This window comes from Haematobia irritans, chromosome 2 (genome assembly GCF_050003625.1).
Source record: "Haematobia irritans isolate KBUSLIRL chromosome 2, ASM5000362v1, whole genome shotgun sequence".
Taxonomy (NCBI): Eukaryota; Metazoa; Arthropoda; class Insecta; order Diptera; family Muscidae; genus Haematobia; species Haematobia irritans.
The window spans coordinates 235491833-235511534 of NC_134398.1; the positions used below are offsets into that span (position 1 = coordinate 235491833).

General features: G+C 35.6%; 1 protein-coding gene across 1 annotated transcript; it reads left to right on the forward strand.

Annotated features, from left to right (window-relative positions):
- Nucleotides 1-11631: 11631 nt before the first annotated feature.
- On the forward strand, nt 11632-17505 carry mid (midline). The gene is made up of 4 exons (XM_075297983.1): nt 11632-12268; nt 13309-13675; nt 14945-15230; nt 15734-17505. The coding sequence occupies exons 1-4, from the start codon at nt 12064-12066 to the stop codon at nt 16529-16531; spliced, it is 1656 nt and encodes a 551-aa protein (XP_075154098.1). The 5' UTR covers nt 11632-12063; the 3' UTR covers nt 16532-17505.
- The last annotated feature ends 2197 nt before the right edge of the window (nt 17506-19702 follow it).

Here is a 19702-nt window from a genome sequence, read left to right on the forward strand (position 1 = left end):
CAATTTACAAAAAAAACAACATGGCCGCGTTCATCGCCAACACCAAATCCCGCATTCTTTGTTGCACTTCAGCCAGTCCTGTTCCATACAAAGTGTGTAAAAACAAATATGGTGGACATGGCAAGTGGTTAGCCCCATTTGCAACCAGGCTCGGATGGTTGCCTAGTTGCATGTGTGAAACTAGTGGTGGTCTTGAAAAGAAACGTCCAATGTGAAATTGCAGCATTCAAAGAGGAAAGCGAGTAAATCAATTTTGCTGCCATATTATTTAGATTCGATTTTATGGCGCTATCGTGTACATGATTATAAAATAGGTTCCACAAATGATAATTACTCCCATCGCCTACATTGGACGATGGTGGACTCTGTTAGACCACTAATGTCACAATGTTCCGAAAAGAGAAACAATCTTTAGAAAGACCTTATTTGTGGCTGGTTTCCCCCAAAAATGTAAACAATATCATTCCGCAACTACCGGATCCGGGGAAACTAATTTGAGCCAATTAAAGACAGTAACCCTTTAGGCCATATGCCTTACCCAGTTTTTGAAGCCTGTTTTAAAGCAACATTAAGTTTGGAAACCAAGAAATCGTAAGCGTTGGGCTTATATTTTTTCGTCTTTCCTCCAAAAATTCCAACTGCGAAAAGAATTCGTTTGTTATAGCCACAGCCACGGTTAATTCCGTTAATACGATTCGCTTTACAAACGAAGTCTCCCTTTTCATAAAATATTTATTTAAGGACCATTTCTGTTTGTCTAAAATGTTCTTCAAAGCTTCTCTGAGAATTTCACATATATGGAATTGAGACACTTGCTCCTTGAGCTTAACATGAAATCGTATACTAAAAAATTCATTAAAATTGAGCCAATAACATTTTGTCATTGCTACAATTAGAAAGAAAATTCAAAAAAAAAATGATTGAGTTAGTCTTTGTTAAGTTGATTTCACATCTTGTGAAAGAGTCAACATTTCTCTACACCGAAAAAAAAGTGAACTGTTTTATAGGAAGAATGAACTATCTCGCACGAAAATTGAACTAAATTTTACTCCACATTTTGATATTTCCACAAAGCGTTGTTAAAACCAGGAAATTTTAATGCCCTGTTATACTTTTTAACTACAGTTCTCGAAATTACATCATCTCATAGAAGAAAAAATGAACTAAAAGTAAAGAAGAAAATCATTGGCGCCAAATCATCACCATTGTAACCATAACCGTAGGAAGGCCTCTGGGGAAGGGGCTTAGACCCCCCAGAAAAATTTTAGCCCCCCCCAGAATTTGAAAACCTATTTACGATTTTCCATTTTTATAAAAAATAAACAAGCCCAGCCAAAAAAGCGTCGCCAAAAAAGTAATGAAAATGATCTTTTTGGATCCGGTAGTGGTGCAAAATTGGCGAAGAAGCGTTGAATTTAACATGGGCTTGTCATAGGACGGAAGTCCTCCATTTCAACAACCGTTGCACTGAATTTGCATCACTTCTTTAGGTGTGATCCGAATTCAATGTTTTGAATGTAAATTAAAAAATTCTACTATATTTTGTCAAATAAATAATTTTTATAATTTTTAATGGATTCTAATGCTTGTCGGAAACGTTTGACCTCAAATATTTTCAAAAATTCACAAGTTTTTCAGAATGGATTTAGAATTTTTTTTCGACAAAATTTTAATTATTTGTACCATTTTATGAATTCTTGCTTCGTTTTTAAGTTATTTGAAACAAAAAAATAAAAATTTCCCATTAAAAGTATGAAAAAACCAAGTTAAAAAATGAATTTAAAGAACTTCCTGAGTAGTTAAAATAAAGAACATCATTGGGAGTACATCTTCTGGAAGTGCTTTTAAAGTTATGTCTTTGGAAGAACTTCCAAATTTTTTTGCTGGGAAATGTGTGGTACTACTTTTACTTGCTTTATTAGAAATTAATTTTCGAGTTATTTTGATGTCTAATTTTTTTATATTCATTTTTATGAAATAAAACATTAATTGAAATATAAATAAATGCAATATAAATTTTTAGCTAGGGGGGCTATAGCCCCCCTAGGAAAATTGTCTAGCTACGCTAATGATTGTAACCATACAGTAGTTCATTCTTACTATTTTTGAGAATCGTACGAAAATCTTCTTTTGCTTTAGTTCATATTGAACTTATGTGTACGGTCATTGAACTTTATACTCACGTTTAGTTCATAAAATTTTTGAGACATACCTAAAAAAAGTAAGATTTCATTAAGCTGTGGAAAATTTCGATAAAAATAAAAAAATAACTACAAGCAAATAAATTTTTCCAATAAAAATAAGTTAAATTTAGCGTTAGTTTAACTACTGAAATTTTTTTCTGTGTATAACATACCTTTTTACAGCGAAAAGCAATGGTAAACGATATTTGTTCGTTTGCGAGGAAAGAATAATTTTTTTTTTTGGATGTGGATTCGAATAATTACTTTATGTGTGCGAGGCAGATATTACGACCATAAATTAGAAAAAATCTTTCGGGTAAGAATCAATGGCTGGATTGGCTACACGTCTTCGCTTTCCCACTTTTGATTTTAATATAATACTTTAATTTTTATATAATGAAAGGCCGCTTTGTCACAATTTTCTAACCATCAAAATTGGTTATAGGTCTAAAGTCATCTAATTCCTTTGTCAAAATGAGTAAGGCCACGTCTTAGCGATGATCGACTTTTAATTATGAGTAGGCCTAATGCAAAAATTAAAATGGCATTCAAGAAACATCTAATGATTCATTCAACCGTGTAATCTCAGTAGATGTCCAATTTGAACTCGTATGGATGAATGGTTAACTTCGAAACAGACATTTCTTCAGCACAACCTTTGTCATTTCAATTAACCTCAAAATAAATGCCAACTATTCTCAAAAGTTCTTATGACATTCCATCAAATTTCATTACAAGGACTAATTTTAATCCCCGGATTAACTTTCTTAACAAGCAATCAAGGCGGAAAAAATTGCCTGGCCAACCCCCAATGAGATGACTTTACAACCCCGTCAACCTTTCAATTAGCCCAATTTCAACCTTCGATCTTTGAAAAAGTCTTAAGAGTAGGATAACTTACACACACACACACGCAACCACTGAAACTCACTGCTACGCATCTTAGAGCAGTGGTAGCGACATTTGGCGATACTAGGCCATGGATGGATTTGAGCGGGATTACATTCTGTAATACGAGACTTTTCTCCAATACTGATTGTTTAAAGTCTTTCCGCCACTCAAGAATAACAAAGTACTGCCTCTGTTTCGGCGACTATGAATAAAGGTTGCCGCCTCATCAACTTTGTCCACGACACAAAAACACAAATTAACTTCACAAAGGACTTGACAATAAGGACATCTCAGCAATACGATGAGGAAAAGTGTCATTTTGACACTTTAACGCACTTGAAACATACCCAGTCAACGACGTGTGTGTTCCTAGCCTCATTTCCCCCAATATCACACAGAACGCAGCGAGCATTGACAGTTTCCATTGCAATGTGGATGACATCGACCAGAAGAGGACTCTTGAGTTTGGAAAAACAATTGTCACCATAATGTGTCCTAACAAGCCCTCAAGAGAGACTAACACCTCTCGACTCTTGTAATGCTCGTTTTCCATGTTTAGCATAAGTGTCCCGAAAACCGCCTTCGCCCATGATAAATTGCATCCCGATCAAAAGATTCATTGTAGTCGAAGTGTAATTTATGAAGGCTCCTCACAAATTGTTTGTATAGGTGCCGCTTTTCATCTGCGCTAAAGTGAGCTGATGAATAACCTTATGGCCCATCAAGTGACAAAACTCAAGGGTCCCATTAGGGGTTTTCTTATCACAAAAGCGGAACTCTGTTTAGTTGTTTTGAATAAACAAATTTTCGAAAATATTTAAATAAACACTTTCACTAACAATTTACTAATTTGTTTGGTGCTCTCTTTAGTCGTTGATTGACATCCTTCCAAGGCACGCACTTCAGTGAAATGTCATATTGCTATGATACCACATTATAGCAATTACGGGATTTTTGAGATATTATGGCGCTCTTTTAAGCTCAAATTTCAATGAAAATATCCGCTCAAATACATAAATAGGAAGATTTGAGAAATTATTATTTAGAATTTTTTAATATTATTATATTGTACAATTTTCTCTATAGAGAAAAGTAATATATTACGATAAAATAATTTGTTTATGAGTTTCAATGCAGCAGAAATGCATTAGGGTAACTTGTAAAAGGCTTATAGCACAATTTTAGTTTACGTGCTAAATATGGAGGTATATTTTCTTAAAGAAATTTTTCTCTTTTATCTTCTGTTCTCCTTCATTGTAAAAGTTTCTTTTTCCCTTGTCATGATTATCCCCAGCAAAATATATCTCCCATTCAAGAGGTTCGTTTCCGAAAAAAGAACTTCTCTTTTGCGTCTAAATTATGAAACAATATCTGCTTATAGCAAGAAGCTATTCATGAGAACGTACATAATTAAATGAACACGAAGGACATTTAATTATTATTAGAACCACTGCCCGAAGGCCATGTACCATATCCTTAATGGATGCTACAGCCTTTGCTTTGTAGGTAAAAATAGCAAGACCATTACATTTTGTCAAAGAGCCGCGTGTGTCAAGGATGTGAAACTTAAATAAAACAAAAATTCAATGTTAGAGTTGGAATGACAGTTACATCCACTCACAGTCGATATTCTTTTGTTAGATCTAATGAGGCAGAACTAACTTCTGAAATATGGGAATCAGTAACTACTATATACATATTTTTATGATGCCGGTAATAAACAAATTTATAAACATCACTGGTCAGCAGCAGGAGCTGTAACCTCGAAGAGGTTCGATCAGTTAAAATGATCAGCTGTTGCAGCAGCGGCTTCCATTTTGAGAAGCAAAACATTTGAAACTAGTGTTAATATACTGTATTATAGGAAGAATGAACTAACTCATGCGAAAATTGAACTAAATTGTACTCCACATTTTGAGAAAATCATTGGCGCTAAATCATGACCATTTTAAACATATAGTAGTTCATTCTTACTATTTTTGGGAACCATTCAAAAATTTTCGTTTGCTTTAGTTTATATTGAATTTATGTATATGGTTATTGAACTTTATACCCACGTTTAGTTCATAAAATGTTTGAGACAAACTTAAAAAAAAAACTAAGATTTCATAATAGTTTTTAGAATTGTAATAAATAATAAATAAAAACAATAATTTTTTCAATAAAAATAAGTTAAATTTAACGTTAGGTTAAACTTACGGATTTTTTTTCTGTGCACAATTGAGTCTTATAGAGAGATAAATATAATAAATAATTTTGAATGGTAATTCAGCTAAATTGTACTTCATTTTTGAGTTTTAATGCGTTGTTGAAATAACGAAAATTTGCTGGCATGTTTAGATTTTTAACTTGTATTTAAAAATAAAGAACCAAATCATTGGCGCCAAATCATTACCATATTAACCACTATGAAGTTCATTTTTACTATTTTTGAGAATTGTACGAAAATTATCTTGTGCTTGTGATCTTAGTTGTACGGCCAATGATTTGTATGCCCACGTTTAGTTCAACAAATCTTCTGCAGACAGGTCAAGTTCAAAGATAGGCAATATCGGTCCAGGTTTTGATATAGTCCCCATATAAGCCCATTTAGGATCTTGGGCTTATACACACAAAAAAATAATACATTTATTTTATGAATAGTGTTCACAAAAATTTTCAAATACGGGATTCATAAATTATATGAAAACAATTCATAAAATAAAAAATACAGGTTTTCATTTACCAAGAATGTATACATAATATGAATGGAGTTTTTAATACTATAAATGAAGTATACATATTTTTCGTCATTAAAAAATATGTACTTTTACATAATATATACCAAAAACGTCATGCATTACATGTAACTTTTTCTTTTAGATTTTTTCCCTGATTCTTAATGTCTGCATAATTGGTCAAACTGTATCATTTACGAAAAATCGCTAGTCCTAGTAGCTAGTAAAGAACATAATTTTATCATATTTTATATTACTTATGATCACCAGCGCTTCTATTTAATATTGTTTCTGTTTTACAGCAATAAATAATCTTCGAATCGCGACGTCGACTCAAACTGTACTGAAAAACTCAAACACACGTATTGCCTTCAAAACGTTATGTTTCCTTTTGTTGTCTCATATTATATGCTTGTATTGTTACATATGAGAGTAACTCTATGTTGTGGCTCTCTCACCCTAAGAGAAAACCAGTATTTTTTGATATATTAAGTAAAGTTTCATTAATTTTATGCAACTGTCCATATATATTATTAAAAAATTCATAATTTCACAACAAGTATTTACGAAAACAATATATTATGTAAGTGTACATATTTATTATGAAAAAGCCCATAAATTTATAAAAATGTACAAATTTATGAACAAATTCATATTTTATTTTATTTTTTTGTGTGAATGGCTCCCAGCAAATTTGAAGTAGTTGAGATGGTAACACAAATGTTTGTCTACATTGTGGTGAAGGGTATAATATAGTCGGCTCCGCCCGACTTTAGACTTTTTCATACATATTTATGTACATGCTAATAATTCGGTAGGTTAGGTTAGGTGGCAGCCCGATGTATCAGGCTCACTTAGACTATTCAGTCCATTATGATACCACATTGGTGAACTTCTCTCTTATCACTGAGTGCTGTCCGATTCCATCTTAAGCTCAATGACAAGGGACCTCCTTTTTATAGCAGAGTCCGAACGGCGTTCCACATTGCAGTGAAACCACTTAGAGAAGCTTTGAAATCCTCAGAAATGTCACCAGCATTACTAAAGTGGGATAATCCACCGCTGAAAAACATTTTGATGTTCGGTCGAAGCAGGAATCGAACCCACGACCTTGTGTATGCAAGGCGGGCATGCTAACCATTGCACCACGGTGGCTCCCGTGGTACATTGAGTTCTCTAAAGAAATTATTTCTAATACGAACCATAGTTTTGATTTTTTTGTGTAGATCCTCTTCACAGATCATTCTTGCTGTGTTACGATCCCAAATAGCAGATAATATTCGATATTTTTGCTATAGCTTCAATTTATTTTCATTAATACAAATGACATTTAAAAAAAATACGAAATGTTATTCGGTTGTGAATACCATATGAAAATGGTGGCTGCTAAATGATAGTTATGAAATTTCCTTATGGTTGTTCGTATCAACAAATTTGAATCAAAATTATTCAAATGTGGTAGATTTGGTTGCCACAACCAATGATCTTGTGACACGACAGAAAATCTGTTAAAAATCGCATCTAATGGTTACAAGTATGAACAAATGCATGAAAGTACAGAAAATTGGTATAAGCAACTTTTATTTATTTCTAAATGTAGAATGTTCATAAATACAACCGAATTCCAACTAATCTGTTCTCTGTGTGTGTAAGAAACGATTTTTTTGTTTGACATTCTAGAAACTGTAGTTTTTATCGAATTTGCCTGAAATTTGAAATATATAGGTATTTAGGATCACAAAGAGACGTGCCGAAAACAGTGAGTATCGGTCCATGCTTTAGTATAGCCCCCATAAGACCGATCTCCCGAATGAACTCCTTGGGTTTTTAGAAACCGTAGATTTTATCCGATTTGCCTGAAATTGTAAATATAACAGGTTGGCTGATAAGTCCCCGGTCTAACAAAGAAAAACACATTTTTTTTTGTCAAAATTCGTTTTTATTATTGAACATAGTTCCCTTCAAGAGCATTACAACGATTATAACGACCTTCCCATTTTTTGATACCATTTTGGTAGTACTCCTTCGGTTCTGCCTCAAAATAGGCCTCAGTTTCGGCGATCACCTCTTCATTGCAGCCAAATTTTTTCCCTGCGAGCATCCTTTTGAGGTCTGAGAACAAGAAAAAGTCGCTGGGGGCCAGATCTGGAGAATACGGTGGGTGGGGAAGCAATTCGAAGTGCAATTCATGAATTTTTGCCATCATTCTCAATGACTTGTGGCACGGTGCGTTGTCTTGGGGGAAGAACACTTTTTTTCTTTTTCATATGGGGCCGTTTTGCCACGATATCGACCTTCAAACGCTCCAATAACGCCATATAATAGTCACTGTTGATGGTTTTCCCTTCTCAAGATAATCGATAAAAATTATTCCATGCGCATCCCAAAAAACAGAGGCCATTACTTTGCCAGCGGACTTTTGAGTCTTTCCACACTTCGGAGACGGTTCACCGGTCGCTGTCCACTCAGCCGACTGTCGATTGGACTCAGGAGTGTAGTGATGAAGCCATGTTTCATCCATTGTCACATATCGACGGAAAAACTCGGGCGTATTATGAGTTAACAGCTGCAAACACCGCTCAGAATCATCAACACGTTTGTTTTTGGTCAAATGTGAGTTCGCGCGGCACCCATTTTGCACAGAGCATCCGCATATCCAAATATTGATGAATGATATGATCAACACGTTCCTTTGATATCTTTAAGGTCTCTGCTATCTCGATGAACTTCATTTTACGGTCATTCAAAATCATTTTGTGGATTTTTTTGATGTTTTCGTCGGTGACCACCTCTTTCGGGAGTCCACTGCGTTCACCGTCCTCCGTGCTCATTTCACCACGCTTGAATTTTGCATACCAATCAATTATTGTTGATTTCCCTGGGGCAGAGTCCGGAAACTCATTATCAAGCCAAGTTTTTGCTTCCTCCCTTCAGAAAACAGTATTTTATCAAAACTCGAAATTCCTTTTTTTCCATTTTTTTCACTCACAAACTAATTGACTTACAGAAGTCAAATTTTGACACGAATCATTTGAAGGTTGGTACTATATAAAAATAATATGCATTTAATACTAGCGACGACATCTATGTGTCAGACCGGGGACTTATCAGCCAACCTGTTACTAGAATTTTAGACTCACAAAAACTTGTATCGGATTTAGTTTTTATCGGTCCATTTGGTAAGGCTTCCATATAGGCCGATTTCACTTCTTGAGGGTAAAGAAGGCGCACTGATCATGAAAATTGTTTGAAATTGAATGAAAACTTTCCAGATTTTACTTCTCGTAATCATTTAACAAATGGGGTGAAAATCAGAAGGTTTTAGATTGCAAATCAAAGCGTTATTTCAAATGGTTCTCATAAATCCAGAATCTGATATAGTCTTCATAGGTAAAATCTTTAAATTTATCTTCGGGAACTGTACTGGCTGAACTGCTCTGCTTGGGAGAATATCTGTCATCAAACCCCGCTGAAATTTCAAAGGAAACTATAATATTTGATTCATGGTAGTGCGTATTTAAGATTCGGCCCGGGCGAACTTACTGCTGTATATTCTTGTTTATATTCGAACTTCTCACACAATAGGTCATAATTTTTGTGTCCGTCTTGAATCTTTTATGGCGTTAAGAATATTTTTACAAATTATATTTTCCTGCGTAATTTTCTTAAACAGCAAAAGTTTTCTTCAACTTGGATAAAAACGTGAATTAATTTACATAACGTATAAAATCCACCTAAATTTTTTTCACGATAGGCTCAAATTATTGGGGAATTTGCGAAAACAAGAGCGATAGCTTTTGAAAAACTGAGATATTGATATTTTAATCGTTTTGCTATTTTGTTTAAAAATATTTTGTATCAGTATTTTTTGTTTTATTAAGATTTTATTAAATATTTGTCTGAATAAATCTTTTCGAATTGTGTAGAGCCCCGATCGGACTCAGCTATAAGAAAAAATTCCTTACCATAATTAATTATCCTGTTAAATATGTTCTCATTTTTGGTTATGGGATGTTCATGCCAAATGCATTAAAAATATGTATATAATATAATATATATACTAAAAACATGTAAAATATGATTTATTTATTAAAATTTTAAAAATTAAAGCATTACAATTATCCTGGAATTTATTTTTATAATGTTACAGTTTGATTTAAAGTTTATTTTAATAAAGAAAGCATATTATACTTGAAGAACCCATTAGAATGTTGATGCTTAAAACTGTTTACCTAAAACGCTTGGGACTTTTTTGAAATTTTTCTTTTAACGCATAGACGTAAATTTCAAACATGATAATATTAAACGGAAGGAAAAAATTGTTTACAACAATGTTTCTAAATTATATTATTATTATATTATATTATTTGAATATTACCAATAAATTAATCTTCAATGAAAACGTACTATTTCGAAATCTTTGCGATATTATGCTTAGATAATTTTGGACTATGTCAAACATATAGTAATTTAGTCAGAAAAACAAAACAATACACTTTGAAATATTATTCGAAAAATTCATTCTCTTCAAGAATACAAGAAATGTTTCAAATTGCACAATATCGTTTTCCCTTTTGTTTTCATTTATTCATGTTGGACTGGTATTGCTATTAGTCGAATAAAGTGTACTTTAAAACGGCGAAGCACTTATTTACCTTTGCTCTAACAAAATCCATCTATATTAAAGGTCCTTTTTTCAAACGAATATCAGAAACTGCAAATTGGGCAAACAATACCGTAGGTGGCAGACTGAGGAGAGAGAGAAAGAGTCGACGAAAAAGCTACGCATCAGACATCTGAAAACAATTTAACAAATCAACACAACATTTCAATAAAACAAGAAACGCTAATGAACCAATTTTTGGAAGCAGCAATGTCAGAAAACCACACAATAATATAAACAATTTCTCTCTTCTCGCTCTCGCAGCCTGAAGCCTTCCAGAGTTCTTCATTCACAAAAACTGTGTGGGAACGTGTTGGAATTTTAACGAAACATCACAAATACTCTCTGACAGCAAAACAAAAAACACACACAGGACAATTCCCATAGCGCTGTGAATTGGAAAAACGTATGTCAGACAAACGGATATTATTCTCCCAGCTATAAAAAACACACGCACACTAACCCATCCACATAAGAAGAGTGAATATGTATGAAGAGAAACCACACAACAAACGTTTACACATAATAAAAAATCGGAACATATTTACCACACAAAAGAAACAAAAACGAAAACATATAAAGTTACTCTTCAATAGAGTATTGAAGCCCTAGTGCAAAAGAGATAGTTGCCCAGAGGAAAATGCGAAAGCAATAGTGACGACATTTTTAATTTTTCTAAATGAATTTTCGACAAGCAACAACAATGACGACAATAGCTCATATTTGATGTTGACTCTCAAGACATGAGAGTACATGCATATGATTAAGCTAAGAACTCACACCCCCTCATGAGAGATAGAGAAAGATTTTTACTCAGTTTCACCAACACTCTACCCATCCCTTTTACACAGAGCATAATCACCATTCCAATTGGAATAGAAACCAGTTTTGAGTGTTTTTCTTATAATGGACCACCCTCAAGTGAGTAAGAGAGCACCTCAGTGGTTTCGTTCTCACTCTCACTCACTTGGGAGAAGCCGGCCACCATCTTTTGTTATTTACACTATGTCCCATCTCACTCACTCATTTCGTTACCATGCTTTGTTGTTGTTGGCCAACACACCCTTCTTTCTCTTCAATAGGCAGAATTGTTGAAAACTGGTTCTCTCAGCCTATGCTGTGTGCGCTTCTAAGCTAATGCAGGTTTCTGACACAATTCAGTTCGTCGTCGTTTGTCTTACGTTCAACACAGAAACGCTTCGTTTAGCCGAATTGAAGTAAAACCAGTTTTTTTGTAAAAAAAAAAAAAATAATACATAACTTGAAAATTTGTATGAATTATTTTAATCCGCTGTAATAAGGAAAACGACGCCTCGGAAATTATTTGTGATTCTATAGAAAGAGAAGAGAAAGCAATATAAAAAGATATATTAGTGCAGACAAAGCAAAAAAATAAACTAAAGAAAAATGCAGTGCAGTTGAAAAAAAGAACCATCCTTTACCCAACCATAAAAATACCAACAAGAAAATATTAAAGTGTGAATTTGTTGAAACGTTTCTATTGAAATTTGTAAAATTGGCGTGCAAATTAGAAATAGTCAAGAGACTTCAGACGAAAAAGAAAGATACCGGTGTTACCGCCGCCACTACAAAGACCTTCACCAACACCATGTTGATCGGTTCCCATCCTTACCTGTGCAATACCGCGGGTGGTGTTATGCCCCCCAATAATGCCACTGCAGTGGCCAACGCGAATCAAGCAACCACAACTACCAATAGTAAGGCTGCCGCCGGTTCAGCTACAGACTTTTCCATTGCGGCCATTATGGCTAGAGAGGATGCCTCCAGCCGGGAATCGTCAGTGAGAAGTGCCAGTAAGTTATCACAAAAATTAAAAAAAAAAGATACATCCATATTTCATCGATCATCATTCAAAAGTATAATCAGAAAAATTTGCAGCTCATGTCTGTATACCCACTCATTAGGGCTAAACTAAAATGTACTTTTACCGTCGCAAAAAATGAGTGATAGAATTTCTTCCGCTTCTTCAATCCTTTTGAAAAATTTTCACTTTTGGATCACAAATATCTTTATCTGCGAATTTATTTCCAATTTCAGATAGTTTCTCTTTTAGAAATTTGGGTTTCACTATGAAATTTCAATTCAATGCGCCCCTCTAATCGTTCAAAGGTGTTAAAATCGATTTCATATAGCTATTCGTTCATTATGATTTCCTCTATTAATTATCCATTGAGCATCGTGGCAATTAGATTGTGCCAGTGGCAGTGTGACCCTTTCATCAACAGCATTAAATTTTAGCCAATTCATACAACTGTTCCATGAAATTATAATTTTCTAGATTTGTTTTCGCTTGCCACCCAATTTCGTTCGATGTGATGGCATCTTGTTAACGCATAAACAACCAAATATAAAGAGCAGGCAATAATTAAGGCGCCAAAGAAGATATATTCGAAAAAAAAACTTGCTTTGCACCATGAATTTTGGACCAGTTAAATAGAGACTTAATGGAGGTTCGCCTCTTACCAGCGCTCGCACCGGAAAGCTATATAAATGTTTTAATTAACGCTAACCTGGGGAACTCGCTAAAAAGAAAAGACAATGTTTCGTTTTTTTTTGGCTCTTAAATTAAGTTTTAATGATTGGTCTGTCGTTTGTTTTCAAAGGGGGGTTTTATTGATTTTTAACACCGTTCGCTCATTCAAATGGGTTTTGAGCTAATCAGAGGTCATAAAATGTTTTGAACAAATAAAGTTAATAAAAAAAAACGAAAGAGTGGATGAAAAAATTAATGATCCATATAGACTATCGATGGTGATAATTATGAGACTGAGAATAGTGATGAATGTTTAAATTCCAAACTAAATTTGTGATTTTTCGTGTTCTTGTTTTTTAGGTCCCATTTCCATAGAAGATGAAGTCGATGTGGATGTTGTCGACTGTAGTGATTCCGAAGAGCCTCCCACCAAAGCCCGCCGACTCAATAACTCCACATGTAGTACAAGCAGCACTGGTAATATGTCGCAAACGCGCTTGAATACCAGCACCGCTTCGAGTGTGGGCCGTTCCACGCCACCTCAGTCACCGGCCAGTGACATCGATGGCGAACGCTCCTCCCCAGAACCCGCGCCCAAAGCCCCCAAAATAGTTGGGTCATGCAATTGCGATGATCTGAAGCCAGTACAATGCCACTTGGAGACAAAGGAACTGTGGGATCGTTTTCACGATTTGGGCACAGAGATGATTATCACAAAGACTGGAAGGTAAGCAAAAGTGAATGTCAGAAATTAAGACCAAGAAAAACAGCACTACAGGCCGTGCTAATAGAACAAGAACATAAATGCTAACGACCAAATATTGAGTTCATCATGCAATTGTGACATTAGGTATTCCGCCATCCGTCGCAGTCATACATTTGTGGCGTCTGTCTGTTGTTGCCTTTGGTCAAAAGTTTGTGCTCCTCAGTTTTCGTGACAAATTGCGTTGTAATGTGAGTAGATTAACGCGTTTCTCGGACTGAAACATTTGCATGTGACAACACATTTAATCCTTCTGCATGTTGTCCTGTGTTGGACGTTACAAACGAAACAGAAATAGAAACCCATACCAAAAGGTCAAAAACACCTTATATTATGTGTAACTCAGATAGTGGCCATTTTTTGTGGTACGAATCGACATATTACCACTTGTCCAACAATATATGTGTGACACATTTATTTCCTACTAAGGCTAAGGCTAAGCACATTCTCCGAATTCTGAAGAATAAACGATGTGTGGGGTCATATAATCGCTCTAATTGTGACAACATTTATTGTCCTAATTCAATCCAATTCCAGTCTCTAAGATTTTCGTTTTGAAAACAATTCAAATTGTTTACACCACGAAGATCATCACAAAACCAGATTCACATTCCCATCAGAAGACAAGGGCTCCTAAATGTCTAAACAATTCCAACCATCTCTCATCTCTGCTTATGGAGGAAGAAACAAAAGATTTTCGAAAATCTTTAGGTCACAAACAAACCTGGAGAATTGAGGAGGCGTTTGTCTTGTCATCACACTAAACAACCCGAAAAATTCTGACCCAGGATTTGTTGGCAAAAAAGTAACGATGCCAAACGAAACTCCTTCATTACAAGGCACAGCGGGATATGCCATAAATATTAAGACTAAAAATGTGTTTAAACCTCACGCACACCAACTCAATCACACAGAGGCCACACAAATTGACTTTTCTCCTAAGCCAAGACAGAAAGACGGACAGACGTACGGTCGAATGCATAGAATAGAAAATCTGTAAACGGCTTTCAAGCCATTAAACTCAACATGTAACCTGTTTTATTATCGCTATTCAAACGCTTGTAGACAATCACGCACCCAGTTAGAACTAGGAGGTTAATTTCCACGGGATTGTCTTTAGACGGCCACGTTAGAGCAGATTTAGGTAAAACGGGTGGTCTTGCCTGTCCCCATTCTATCGATAAATCGATATATGTTTCTAATACATATTTTTTTCTCTTGCTTCCTTTACAGACGGATGTTTCCCACTGTTCGAGTAAGCTTTTCAGGACCCCTCAGACAGATACAACCGGCCGATCGCTATGCCGTCCTCATCGATATCATTCCTATGGATTCGAAACGCTATCGCTATGCCTATCACAGATCAGCTTGGTTAGTAGCTGGCAAGGCGGATCCGGCTCCACCAGCAAGGCTATACGCTCATCCTGACAGTCCATTCAGCTGTGAAGCTCTACGCAAACAAGTCATCTCCTTCGAGAAGGTTAAATTGACCAACAACGAAATGGACAAAAATGGACAGGTAAGGTTTACACCAATTCTATTTTCTTCAAAGTTAAGGTCAATGGAGAAAACATCACCAAATCTCACAAAAATCTATGAAATTTAGATTGATTTTGAAAATTTAAACATAATATCACATGACGTCCGTCGCTCGGTCCGTCTGTCCTTTCAACCATCTGCTCTTTTTTATATGTTCTCACCCTTCATTTTTCTTTTGCGAAGAGCTTTTTTACAGCGACATTTGCTTTTGCCTATGTTGAGCAACAAGACAGTGGTGGTTTGCTTTGTTTTCCATGTCGCCTTTTCATTTCCATGAATGGACGTTATTTTTTCTCAAACTTGTTTTTGCTGAGACATTCGAAACAAAAGCGCATGTCCAAGTCAGAGAAGTTGTCATTTCTCCCAAACCAGAGATTTGGAGATACTTTTTTTCCGATACTGAAGGCCATTTTGTTTTTTTCCTCCACATTTTGGCAATGATGCTAATGAAGTTTTTTCCCCTTGGTTCTTTTCTATTTGCAGATTGTTTTGAATTCTATGCATCGCTATCAGCCGAGAATTCATTTGGTTCGACTGAGTCATGGACAAAGTATTCCTGCGAATCCCAAGGAACTATTGGAAATGGACCACAAGACTTATGTGTTTCCCGAGACAGTATTCACTGCAGTCACTGCTTACCAGAATCAATTGATAACCAAACTGAAAATAGACTCAAATCCCTTTGCCAAAGGTTTCCGCGACTCATCACGTCTAACCGATTTCGACCGTGACCCCATGGAAGCCCTGCTGCTGGAACAGCAACTACGATCGCCTCTGAGACTATTTCCCGACCCTATTATGCAACAATTTGCTGCCCAGCAAGGAGCTGATCCTGCATCTATGGCAATTTTCGAAAAAGCCCGACAACATTTGCAAATGTTCGGTGGCAATTCACCCTATGCGCAATTGATGATGCCTCAAATGTATGCCAAACAGGCTCCCCCTCCTCCCGGTCTGGGGGCCTTCCATATGTTCCAGCAACAATGGCCACAACTAACCGCCGGCTTTTTGGCTTCCGCTAATCAACAGGCAGTCGCTCAAGCAGCCCATGCGCAAGCAGCCCATGCGCAAGCTGCAGCCCAGGCCCAAGCTCAGGCACAAGCGGCAGCTGCAGCAGCAGCAGCCAACCGTACTCCTCCCCCGCCACCGACAGCCTCAACGCCCTCATCTACCTCTTCAGGCTCACCGTCGCCCGACATGAGACCTCGACAATTTCAACGGTTTAGTCCATACCAAGTACCACAACATCCCTCACAGCCACGAAGTCCTCCCAATCACTAAGCCCCATGCCGCACCACTATCGAAGAGTGGTGTGACAGGACATTGATAGAACTTTGCCAAAACCAGTATTAGGAAACATTTATTGTTTTATTTTCTCCATGGTGAGAAGAACCTTGGTTTCATCGCCAATCGAGAGAAGGAAGATGGAAGAATTATTTTTGTTAAATTTGTTTTGTACAGTTCATGACAATTGTAAATTTTTGTTTTTTATTGCTACCCCGCCCTCACTCTTAGTTTAATTTTCATCCAGGCCCACATAGCATATTTTACGACTTTAGGGATTTATTTGTTCTGTGTAAATTTATATTACTAGGGATTTATTTGTTCTGTGTAAATTTATATTACTTCCTACAAAAAAACTCCAGCTTAGAGCACTCGTTTGTAAAAAAATAAATCGAAAAATTAGAAAGTATTTCGCTTCATATTTAAGTTTTAGCAATTCTAGGTACTGGCTTCGCTTTTCACAAAGACTATTCTATACAGTGATGATTGTTTAAATTGTTCCTCTGCGAATTTTCACAGTGAAAAGTGACTACAGTACCTTTGTACATAAATGAACTACAATGGCAGACAGCTGGAAAACAAAACCGAAGACAGCCACCAAGTCTAGCTCTCAAGCGGATACGGCCGCCTAACTGTCTGTAGGTCTGTAGTGTTCCAAGAGGGCTATAAAACTATTCTTATTATTAAAATTCTTAGTGGATTAAGAGAGTGTCTAAGTTAAGTTCTTTGTGTTTTTAGTTCGTAGTCAATTAATTATGTATTTATAACCCGAAAGGGCCAAAAGTTATAAAAATGTGAACAACAAAAAAAAAAACAAACAAAAAAACATTCTATGTATGTATGTGTGTCAGCCGAAGAAGAAGAAACAGAAGTTTTAAATATCAAATCAAAAAAACAAAAAGAAAAAATATTGAAAAACTAACTTGAAATACACGCATCCAACGCAAATCTATTAAAAAAATTAAAGGAAACACGTCTTTTCATTTCATTTCACTTCGTTTCAATTTCACATTGAACAAGGGCACTTGCCCGGCGGCATTACGCTTGAATGCTGAGCTGGGCCGGGCACTTGACATCCTGGGGATATCCTTTCGACACAGCTATCGTAATCCTGAATATCCTGGAATGGTATCCCATTATGCGTAAACGAATAACGGCCATAAAGCAACATCGATTTTCGTTATGGGAATGGGAATTGCATTTCAATTCATGTTTCTTCTCGTAGACGACACTTGTTTGAGAACCAGAACAAATGTGCTCCATCGACAGTAGCAGCGGCAGCGCTGAATCCAGGGTAGTTTCTGAACTCCACCACATTCGAAATGGTTTCATGTAAGTTTCATTTCGATATACACCAACCACTACGAGTATACCGCATATTCGAACAATGCATAGCAAGGGAGTGCATCATGTTTGTCCGGAGCTATTTGTGTTGAATTTTTTCTGGTTTGTTAACATTTCCATGCAACAAACTCACAACATTGCATTACACTCTACTCTGGTCTAATGTCCATACACAACTCACTCTCAACGACTTTGGATATATCCAAAGGTTAGAGATGAACATTCGGAAACATAAAAAGAACGAAATATTATCCTCAATGAAAGAAATTAAGCAAATGAAATTTCTTTTTTATATAAAAAAAATTCTTGAATGAACACAAAATCGGAGAAAGCGAAAGTAAAAATAAACTTTTTGGAATCCAGTAAGAAATACAAAATTTATCTAATGTTTTGTTGTAAATTTTGTATTCTGTTAGGCAGCAATGATTTGGTCATTGGTTTTAGTTCATGTTTTTGAGAAAGGGACAATTATCGTAAATATTGGTAATAAAGAAATATGGCAATTAATTTTGTTTCTATGTCGATGATTCCTTAAAATAAGAAACTTGTTTTACTATGTAACGTCGCACCAAAAATCGAAACCGAGTCGCTTTTATACATTATTAGAAAACAAAAGCATAATTTTACATTGATAATAATGACTAAAACTTTATTTTATCTGTGATCAATAGAACTGGTCATAGATCCATAGTCTAGGGTTAAAAACATATAAAACTATTTTATTTGTTTATTTTTTCTTTCCGGAAAACAGAAAATAATTTTTTAAATTTAAAAATTGAAAAACTATCTCAAATGGCACCCCTAAAGTAGCCCCTTTCGTAAGCAAGCCAGAGACATTGTTTTGCCAGAGTAACGAATTCATTCATTATGGTCATTTGCAAAGTGAAATTGTTTTGTTTTTTTGTAACGTAAATTGTGTGGCTGTGAGCTGAGCTGGGGTTTGATGAAGCAGCCCCCCCTCTATTTTGCACAGTCACATTATGGACATTCATTCTCATATGGCCACATTTTAACGATGTGTTGATAGATGATCCTAAGTACAATACATGCATACGTATATATTTTTACTCTTATCCGATTATATATTCAGATACAGAGATATGGACATAAACAAATGTAGATTTGCAAATAAATGTTAAGCAGATGATTGCTGAATGCACATTCCTATGTCGAAATGAATGTAGAGTTGTTTGTTTCTTGTGTTCGGGTTGGGATTTTCTACAATCGAAACATGATGGACATCCCCCATAAGCGACCTTAAAACCGAACAACTCTGGTGACGAATAATTTAACTATGATTTGATGAATGCTCGACCTTCTTCATTAAGTTTAACTGTTTGTTAAAAAAAAATGATTTTTGAGAAGTCTGTTTTCAGGTATAAGTTATGACATCGCTAAATAAAATAGAATTGATTTCTGGAGCAGTGTTGCCAGATTTGGGAAATTTTTCCCCAAATCGGGGATATTTTTTTGTGGATGGGGACAAAATTTTTGAGTTGGAGACTTGGGGATTTGGTGGGGAATTCTGGTCAGTATAAGAAATCAGGTTTTGAGTTGTGGTTTATATGAAATTCACTACTTCTACATGCTTAAACAGGAGCTTAAAGAAGTATAGAGAATCTTCAAAATATGAAAAAAATTCTATTCCAAGAGCTACTTTACAATTTACTTTGTTTCTAAGAAATTGTTTACTATTGTGAAATTATTTCGTAAGGTCTTGGGTCGAAGTGTTGGCACCACATCTACATACATCACTGATTTGGAAAATATATATCAAACATATATAATAGAGCTCATATCGGGCCAACAACGCCTTTTGATCGA